The sequence below is a fragment of the Dipodomys ordii genome, unplaced genomic scaffold, assembly GCF_000151885.1.
Source record: "Dipodomys ordii isolate 6190 unplaced genomic scaffold, Dord_2.0 Scaffold160, whole genome shotgun sequence".
Taxonomy (NCBI): Eukaryota; Metazoa; Chordata; class Mammalia; order Rodentia; family Heteromyidae; genus Dipodomys; species Dipodomys ordii.
This window is the reverse complement of record NW_012267376.1, coordinates 742,271-752,735: the sequence shown is the minus strand read 5'-3', so window position 1 is coordinate 752,735 and position 10,465 is coordinate 742,271. Positions and strand designations below refer to the sequence as shown.

The 10,465-nt window shown below is 42.2% G+C and overlaps 1 protein-coding gene across 1 annotated transcript in view; it reads left to right on the top strand.

The window, feature by feature from the left end:
- The window catches only part of LOC105998263 (histone H2A.V), a 29,238-nt gene extending 20,418 nt beyond the window's left edge, over positions 1 to 8,820 (top strand). Inside the window, exons 3-4 of the mRNA XM_013032937.1 lie at positions 6,659 to 6,788; positions 8,496 to 8,820. Of these exons, the coding sequence (XP_012888391.1) occupies positions 6,659 to 6,788; positions 8,496 to 8,557 (192 nt within the window). The 3' untranslated portion in view covers positions 8,558 to 8,820. The remainder of the gene's footprint in view (positions 1 to 6,658; positions 6,789 to 8,495) is intronic.
- Positions 8,821 to 10,465: the final 1,645 nt, after the last annotated feature.

Sequence of the window (10,465 nt, the reverse complement as noted above, 5' to 3'; positions counted from 1 at the left end):
CTCAAGTGGTAGAGTGCTCGCCTTGAGCTGAAGAGCTGAGGGACAGCGCCCAGGCCCAGAGTTCAAGCCCCACGACCGACAAAAAAAAAAAAAGAGTCTCACGGGCTTTCCTGCCCAGGCTGGCTTTGAACCAGGCTGGTTTTGAACCATGATCCTTAGGTCTCAGCCTCCTGAGTAGCAAGTATTACATAGCATGAGCCACTGGTTCCTGGCTTGAGTTTGTAATTTGTTGTTGTTGGTGGTGGTGGTGGTGGTGGTCATGGGGCTTGAACTCTGGGCTTGGGCGCTGTCCCTTAGCTCTTCAGCTCAAGGCTAGTGCTCTGTCACTTGAGCCACATCGCCACACACTTCTAATTTTCTGAATGGTTTATTGTAGATAAGAGTCTAACGGACTGCCCTTCCCAAGCTGGCTTTGAACCACGATCCTCAGATCTCAGCCTCTTGAGTAGCTAGGATTATAGGCATGAGCCACCAGCCCTCGACGAGCGAGTTTGTAATTCTTTTTTTTTGGGGGGGGGGTCTGGTAGTGGGGCCTGAACTCTGGGCCTGAGCGCTGTCCCTCAGCTCTTCAGCTCAAGGCTAGCGCTCTACCACTTGAGCCACAGCGCCACTTCTGGCTTTTTTCTTATGTGGTGCTGAAGAATCGAACCCAGGGCCTCGAGCATGCAAGGCAAGTGCTCTACCACTGAGCCACCTTCCCAGCCCCCGAGTTTGTAATTCTTAAACTGTGACATCCCTGTTTATCCTAAGGAAAACTAATTGGAAGACATGAAAGTCCTTCAGCTTTATTCCACACAAGGAAAATAATCTGAATAGGAAGCCAGTCAAGTGCACAGACTGCCAAGCTAATAAACAGAATGGTATTGATTGAGGAGTATGTGGTAGGGAATTAGATGGAAGAGTGTAGGCCTAAGTATGTGTCATTTATTGTTGCTGTCATTTTATTATCTTCTCCAAGTCACTTCGTGTCCCTTTGATTATTTAACATTGAATTATCAATAGTTTAGAGTTTGTGTCATGGGCAAGTTGTTTTGTGTGGTATTATTGAAACACTTTCAGTATTATAATAGATTTTTTTTTAACTGCAGACTCTAGAAAGGTATGTGGTTTTTGTTTGTTCTGGTTTTTTGAGACAGGTGTCTCACTACATGCCTCAAGATGGCCTGGAACTCACTATGTAGCCCAATTTGACCTCAAATTCTCAATCCTCCTGCCTCTGCCTCCTACCTGCTGGAATTACACACTTGGGCCATCATGTCCATCAAGGTATTCTTTTTTATTTTATTTTATTTTTGTTTATATGGTATCAAGAATCAAAGCCAGGACCTCATGCATGCTAGGCAAGCACTCTGTCACTAAGATACATTCATAGCCCAAGTTATTCTTTTTTTTTTTTTGTCAGTCATGGGCCTTGAACTCAGGGCTTGGGAGCTGTCCCTCAGCTCTTCAGCTCAAGGCGAGAGCTCTACCACTTGAGCCACAGGGCCACTTCAGGTTTTCTAGTGGTTTATTGGAGATAAGAGTCTCACAGACTTTCCTGCCTGGCTTTGAACCGTGATCCTCAGATCTCAGTCTCCTGAGTAGCTAGGATTACAGGCATGAGCCACCAGCGCCCGGCTAGTTATTCATTTTGGTTCATGCTGATGCAACATAGTATTTTAGATTGTACTGCTTAAGTCTCATCTACACTACATTTTAATTTTTTTTTAATTTTTTATTGGATTAAGTGATTGCATAAATTTCACAAATTTCACAGTATTCTGAGATAGTGGTACTTAGTTAAAGTCACAAACACAAAACCTTTACAAGGCAAATTGTCATTATCATGGTCTTTAATTTTTGTGAATTCTATGAGCTTTGACAATACTACTATTTCTTCTATATGGGGTGATATGTAATGTACATTTCTTTCCTTTTGCTTAGTATAAGCTGTTCCCTCTCATTTCTTCCCTCCCTTAATTTTTTTTTATTTTTTTTCCTTTTTTATTGTTTTAAAGGTGATTTACATATGGTTTACAATTATATGTCAGGTAAAGAATACATTTCTTTTTGGACAGTGTGTTTTGTTTTGTTAATTTTTATTTTTCATACCAGTGCTTCACACATGCTAGGCTCTACAACTTACATACCCCCAGCCTTTTTTGCTTTGATTTTTCATGTGGGCTCTCATACTTTCCCAGACTCGTATCTAATCCTAATGTTCCTATCTCTGCCTCTTGTATAGATGGGATTGCAGGTGGCTTATTTTTTGTTTTGTTTGTATGTTTGTTGATGGTTCTGAGGTTAGGAATTCTACCATACTCCCAACCCTTTCAGCCTTTTTTTTTTTTCCCTAGTAGAGTTTGTTTGTTTGTGTCGGCTGTGGGACTTGAACTCTGAGCCTAGGCACTGTCTCAGCTCTTCAGCTCAAGGCAAGTGCTCTACTAACTTGAGCCACAGTGCCACTTCCAGTTTTCTGGTGGTTTATTAGAGATAAGAGTCTCATGGATATTCCTTCCCAGCTGGCATTGAATCGTAATCCTGAGATCTCAGCCTCCTGAGTAGCTGGGATTACAGGTGTGAGCCACGGGTACCCTGTTAGAGTTGAGTTTTTGCCTGGGACTTGCCTCAGCCTGAAATCCTCCTACTTATGGACCCCAGAATAGCTAGGATCACTGGCTCATATCACCACACCTGGATTATATATTAATATGGGATCATCATTTCTTCTTGCCTGAATTTCCTCAAACCCAGATCTTCCTGCTCTTAGGAGACATCTCCTGAGTAGCCGAGATTGGTTTTGGATATAAGGTCTAGCTATCTGTTGTTGCCTAGATTTGCTTTAAATCACTATTGTTCTATCTCCTTGCATTTTTCTGCTTTTGTTTTGTTTTTTTGGTGGAATAATATCTGAGGACCTCATACTAGCCAGCTTGCTCATCTGGTGTTCTTCTCTAGCTCACCTTTTTGCTGTTTTTTTTTTTTTTTTCGGGGGAAGGGGGTGTTTTGTTGGTTTGTTGGGTTTTTTGCCAAGCCTGGGGCTTGAACTTTTACGCCTGGGTGCTATCGCTGAACTTCTTTTTGCTCAAAGCAAGTGATCTACTGCTTGAGCCACAGCGCCACTTCCAGCTTATTTGAGTAGTTTGTTCCTACCCTGGCTGGCTTCAAACCACGATCCTCAAATCTTAGTATCCTGAGTAGCTAGGGTTATAGGCATAAGCTGCCAATACCCAGCTTGCTGGTTATTTTGAAGATGAAGTCTCTGGTATTTTTTTGCCCAGGCTGATTTTAAACCACATCTTCTGGATCTCAGGCTTTTAGAGTAGGATTATAGATGTGTGAGCCAACAGGGCTTCTTTCTTTTTCTTTTTTCTCTCCCTCTCTCTCTTTGTTTTAATTACATGGTCTTAGAGTTGACCAGCAGTTGCTACACTTGTAATACTTCTGCCTCAGTCTTCCAAGTGACAGATTATAGGTATTATGCGACTACCATAAATTAAACAGAGGGTACAGCACAGAGAATAGAGTTAAGGACCTAACAGGCCCTAGATTCAATATCAGTACCATAAAGAGAGATGTGGGTTTTAACAGCACAAACAGTTTTGGGGTTTTTGTTGTTGTTTTGTTTTTTTGCTTGTCATGGGGCTTGAACTCAGGGTCTGGTTACTATCTCTGAGCTTCTTTTGGCTGAAAGCTAGTGCTTTACCACTTAAGCCACAGCACCACTTCAGGCTTTTTTCTGTTTATGTGGTACTAAGGAATTGAACCCAGGGCTTCATACATGCTAAGTAAGCACTCTACCACTGAGCCACATTCCCAGCCCCAGCACATACAATTTTTAAAGTGGTACATTGCCTACACTTAAATTTGGAGTTAGTCGTTTAGTAGTCTGCACCCTCAGCCAAGACAATGTAGAGCAAGGATAAGCACTTTTTGATCTTGGCTTGGAACTAGAACCATTTAGAAAGCTTTCAAAAAATGCTGCTGCTATGTCTCATCCCAGACCTGTCAGAGTCCCTGGGAAGGATAGGCAAGTGTCAGTTTTTAAAGCTCAGGTCAACATTTGATTCTGATGTACATTCAAGTCTTACTTCTGCTCTACTTACATATTTGAGAAGGTGGCTCAGGGGTAGATTGCTTGCCTTGCATGCATGAGGCCTGGGTTCAATTCCTCAGCACCACATATGCAGAAAATGCCAGCAGTGGCGCTGTGGCTCAAGTGGTAGAGCGTTAGCCTCATGCTGAAGAGCTCAGGGACAGCGCCTAGGCCCAGAGTTCTGGCCCCGTGACTGACAATAAATAAATAAATAAATTTGAGAAGGCTTTGAGGAGTGATTTTTATACTGATTGATGCCAGTGGAGTTTATGAAGGTAAAAACCAACAATACCATGTTGTAGCTAAGTGGACTTGAAATTTGAGGATTCTTCCAGGTGCCAGTGGCTCATGCCTATAATCCTAGCTACTCAGAAGCTAAGATCTGAGTATCACAGCTTGACGATAGCCTGGGCAGAGAAGTCCCTGTGAGATCATTATCTCTAATTAACCACTCAAAAACTCGAAGTGGCACTGTGGTTCAAGTTATAGAGTGCTAGCCTTGAGAACAAAGAGGCTCAGGGAGAGAATCCATGCCCAGTTCAAGCCCCATGACTGGCAAAAAGGAAAAAGAAATTTGAAGATTGCTGCTGTGGGATAAAAGATTTATTGTTTGTAGCTTTTTTTTTTACTTTTTTCTTTTGTCAGTCCTGGCGTTTGAAGTCAACGCCTGGGCACTGTCCTTGAGCTCTTTTGCCACAATGCCACTTCTGGTTTTCTGGTCTCATGGACTTACCAGCCTGGGCTGGCTTTGAAATGCAGTTCTTAGATCTCAGCCTCCTGAGTAGCTAGAGTTTCAGATATGAGCCACCAGCACCTGGCTAGTTTTATAGTACCACTAACATTGAAAACCATGAATCAGAAATTTCAAATTACATTTCAAAATTTTTTTATGACATTAAGAAGTCATAGTCATTGCTGGGCGCCAGTGGCTCATGCCGTAATCCTAGCTACTCAGGAGGCTGAGATCTGAGGATCATGGTTCAAAGCCAGCCCAGACCTTTTTTTTTTTTTTTTGGTCAGTCATGGGGCCTGAACTCTGGGTCTGGGCACCATCCTCAACTCTTCAGCTCAAGCTAACGCTCTACCACTTGAGCTGCAGCGCCACTTCCAGCTTTTTTTTTTTTTCCTGCTTATGTGGTACTGAGGAATTGAACCCAGGGCCTCATGCATGTGAGGCAAGCACTCTACCACTGAGCCACCTTCCCAAGCCCCCCTCTCCCCCCCTCCCCCGTGAATAAACCACTGAGAAAACCCTAAGTGGCGCTATGGTTCAAGTGGTAGAGTGCTCACCTTGAGCTGAAGAGCTGTGGGACAGCATTCAAGCCCCACAACCAACAACAACAACAACAAAAAAGTCATAGTCATTAAGGAAAATGCACTATATCGGTATCAAAAGTACTATATGGATTTATTAAAATATATGGCCTTTATAAATGCTCACATTTAGAATCATAGATAAGAGGTGATAATATACATTGTAGTTTAATTTTTTTCTTCGTTATAGTAAGTTGTTTATATTTTTGTTTTCATGTGTCAGTATCAGGGCTTGAACTCAGGGCTTGGGCAATACCTTACTTAGTTGTTTTGCTCAAGGATGCCACTTGAGCCATATCTCTACTTGTGGCTTTTTGTTGGTTAATTGAAGATCGTCTCAGGAATGTGTTTGCTTGGGCTGATCCTCAGATCTCAGCATCCTTGACCTGCACCTGGCTTTGTTTTAATTGTATGATTGGTTTGGTTTGGTTAATTTTTTTTTCTTTTTGATACCAGTACTGGGACTTAACCTCAGGACTTCTGTGCTCTTATTTAGCTTTTTTTGCTTAAAGCTGGTATTGTACCACTTAAACTACACCTATTTCTGAATTTTTTCCAGGGATTGTCTGCCAGGCTGGCTTCAAATGGTTCCTCAGATCTCAGATGCTTGTGTAATTAGGATTACAGGTGTAACCTACCATCTTTCCAGCTAGAAGTAGGATTATTGCCCAAGTTTCTGTCTTCATTGTAGAGAATGAATATAAAAAGCATCAAATGAACTAAGGAGAGCTGGTTGTTTTTATTTTTGTTTTTTGTCAGTTGGGCTTGAACTCTGGGCCTGGGTGCTGTCCTTCAGCTCTTCAGCTCAAGGCAAGCGCTCTGCCACTTGAACCATAGAGCCACTTCCGGTTTTCTGGTGGTTTATTGGAGGTAATAGTCTCATGGCCTTTCCTGCCTGGGCTGCCTTTTGAACCATGATCCTCAGATCTTAGCCTCCTGAGTAGCTGAGAGTTTTTATAAAAGCATTATAATAATATAAGAAAAATAACATCATTATATGTAAATTACACATGTGTCATATGGACAGATACTAGAAGGATCTCTTTTTAAATAATTTTATTTATTTTTTGTATTGATGTGGTACCAAGAAATTGAACCCAGGGCCTCACGCATGCTAGACAAGCACTCTACCACTAACTAAGCCACATTCCTAGCCTTTAGAAGAATCTTTTTAGTTCTAGCTGGGAGACTAGCTAGAGGAACATGTAAGGCTAAAACCTTGCACTGTTCATCCTTTATTTTGATATGGTTTTCCTGGATATTTTGTAGGTCCTGGAACTGGCAGGAAATGCTTCCAAGGATCTCAAAGTAAAGCGTATCACTCCCCGTCACTTGCAGCTTGCAATCCGTGGTGACGAAGAGCTGGATTCTCTTATCAAGGCTACCATAGCTGGGGGTGGTATGTATTATTAAGCCTAGATGATTAGTAGCTTTTTGTTTTGTTTTGTTTGCTAGTCCTGGGGCTTGAATTCAGGGCCTGGGTGCTGTCACTGAGCCTCTTTGTGCTCAAGGCTAGCTCTCTACCACTGTGAACCACAGTGCTACTTCTGGCTTTTTTTGGAGTTAAGAATCTCAGGGACTTCCATGCTCAGGTTGGCTTCAAACCACAATCTTCAGATCTCAGCCTCCTTAGTAGCTAGCATTACAGGCATAAGCCACCAGCATCCAGCTTGTTTGTCTAAATTAAAAAAAAAAAAAAAAAGCCATGCGCCAGTGGCTCACCCCTATAATCGTAGCTACCAGGAGTCTGAGATTTGAGGATCATGGTTCAAAGCCAGCTCAGGCAGGAAAGTCCGTGAGACGCTTACCTTCAATTAACCACCAGAAAACTGGAAGTGATGCTGTGGCTCAAGTGGTAGAGTGCTTGAAGAGTTGAAGAGCTCAGGGAGAGTGCCCAGGCCCAGAGTTCAAGCCCCACCACCGACTACAAAAAAAAGCTAAGAAAAAAATTATTACCTTTAAGTAGTTATACAAAGGAGTTGCCATTTAATAAATCAGTTTGTGAATCCAATATATCTTTTTTTTTTGTTGTTGTTGGTCGTGGGGCTTGAACTCTGGGCTTGGGCCCTATCCTCAGCTCTTCAACTCAAGGCGAGCACTCTACCACTTGAGCCACAGCGCCACTTCCGGTTTTCTAGTGGTTTATTGGAGATAGGAGTCTCACGGACTTTCCTGCCCTTTCCTGCCTGTGCTAGATTTGAACCGTGATCCTCAGATCTCAGCCTCCTGAGTAGCTAGGATTACAGGCGTAAGCCACCAGCTCCGGCTTTATTCTAAATTTTATATGGAATATTTCAAGCCTGATTTTTGAAGTAATTCTTGCTTATCTTCTAAACTGTTTGAGAAATGATCTTGAGAAATCTAGTCAATAACCCTGGAAGGGCTGAAGGTAGTAGAAGTTGATCAGGATCAATGAAAATTTGGATGTAAATTGAAGGTTTATGAAAGCTATTGCTTAAAATGCATTTAAACTCAACAGTTTCACCTACATTAACTTTTGGGGAAAACCCTTGATGTACTTTCAGGTTTTTGGTGGTGGTGGTAGGCTGGCACTCGACCACTTTGAGCCACAGCATTATTTTCTGTTTTCTAGTGGTTAATTGGTGATGAGTCTCACAGACTTTCCTGCCTGGGCTGGCTTGGAACTGAGATCCTGAAATCTCAGCCTTTCGAGTAGCTAGGATTACAGGAGTGAGCCACCAGCACCCGGCTTGCTTGGTTTGGTTTGGTGCTGGTACTGTGTCTTATACTTGGGGTCTTGTACTCTTGCTTAACTTTTCACTCAATGCTGCTGCTCTACCACTTGAGCCACAGCTCTACTTTCGCTTTTTGCCATTGATTGGAGATAAGTGTCATGGGCTTTCCTGCCTGGGCTTGCTTTGAGCCTCTATCCTCAGAGCTCAGCCTCCTGAGTAGATGGGACTGCAGGTGTGAGCCAATGGTGCCCAGCTTAGATAGAGATAGTTTTAATAGGATCTGAATGTAAAATAGACTTGAGTAAATTTTATTCTTTATATAATTCTCTTTTTTTACTTCAAGAACTAAAGCATTAAGATTGACCAATGGAAAGACTGTTTTAATAACTTTTTTTTAAATTTCGTTCTAGGTGTGATCCCTCACATCCACAAATCTCTAATTGGAAAGAAGGGACAGCAGAAAACTGCTTAGAGTATTGTTTAACCCTTTTCCTTCCCATCACTGTACTGTAACTGGGACAGACGAAAACAATGGAAATGTATGGAATTTTTTTAAATAGTTAAATAGAAAAGCATAGAAAATTACTGAAGGCATGACAGAAAAAACATTTGTACATTTTTAGACTCAACGTTTGATAAAAGAACCTTTTCACATCATGATAGTTGTGTAGATTGGCCAGCTTTCTTCCATGTGTTTTATACCAAAATGGAATTGATAAACGATTTTCTACAAAACTAATTTGTCTCCAAACTGTTCTGTTCATGATATATTAGAAATATTTTGCTCAGACTTGAAATATTTTCTCTCAAGTTAGATCCTCAAAATAATCCTGAAACAGAAATGAGGAAACTAGCTTTAGCATGACTGATATCATGTGAATGTTCAGTCTTTGATGCTATTACTTTGTAGTTACTTAATTGTATATCTCTAATAACTGAACTAATGCCATCAATTAGGAGTTAGCTCTCCATTTAGATTATGGGAAAATGTGCATTTAATACTGAACTGGGGAAATGGAATTACTGGAATCATTTACTGAGCACTTAGCATGTGACAAACCCTGAGCTAAGTACTTTGCTGATCAAGAAATATTATTAATTGGGGCTGGGAAGGTGGCTCAGTGGTAGAGCACTTGCCTTGCATGCTTGAGGCCCTGGGTTCGATTTCTCAGCACCACATAAGCAAAAGAAGAAAAAAGCCGGAAGTGGCGCTGTGGCTCAAGTGGTAGAGTGCTAGCCTTGAGCTGAAGAGCTGAGGGACAGCGCCCAGGCCCAGAGTTCAAGCCCCATGACCAGACCCAAAAAAAAAAAAAAAAGATTGGTGGTGTTTTGTGTGTGTGTGTGTGTGTGTGTTCATGTTCTGATAAGATTGGTGGTGTTGTGTGTGTGTGTTCGTGTTCTGATAAGATTGGTGGTGGGCCCAGTGCTGGTGCCTCATGCCTATAATCCTAGCTACTTGAGACTGAAATCTGAGAAATGTGGTTCAAAGCCAAGCCTGGGCAGGAAAGTCTTGTGAGACTCTTACCTCCAATAACACTACTCAGAAGCAGCTAGTAGTGGCACTGTGGCTTAAGTGGTGAGTGCTAGCCTTGAGCACAGAGGTTTAGGGACAGAACCCAACCCTGAGTTCAAGCCCCTGTACCGGCAAAAAAGAAAAAGATTGATGATGTAGGTCAAAAGGCCAGCCAGCACAAAGAAATGATGAGACCTTCAACCACTAAAAAGCTGGTTGTGCCAGGTGCTGGTGGCTCATGCCTGTAACCCTACTCAGAAGGCTAAGATCTGAGCATCGCAGTTTGAAGCCAGCATAGGCAGGAAAGTCCCCTAAAGACTCTTACCTCTAATTAACCACTGAGAAACTGAGAGTGGAGCTGTGGCTGTAATGGTGGAACACTAGCCTTGAGTACAGAGGCTCAGGGACAGTTCCTGGGCCCTGAATTCAAGCCCTATGACTGACAAAAAGTGAAAGCTGATTGCAAGAAAGCTGATTGCAAGTGCTTTTCATCTTAACTATGAGGGAGAAGCAAATAGGATCCCAGTCTAGGCCCACTGTGGCATAAAATCAAGACAAACCAAAATAACTAAAGCAGAAAAAGGTGGAGGCCTGGCTCAAGTAGTAGAATACCAGCCAAACAAAAGCCTTTTGCTTAAGTACAAACCCCAGTACCACCAAGCAGGAAAAGATTGATAATGGAAGCTGAGCATGCCTGTGCATGCCTGTGATCCCAGCACTTGGAAGGCCAAGGCAGAAGGATCATTTGAGGCTAGCCTGGGCTACATAGTGAAAGCCTGTCTCAGAAAAGGTAATATATGGGTTTTGATTCTGAAAGACCATTGTAAGTGTAAAGTTCTCAGGGTTTTTTCTTTTTTTTTTTTTTTT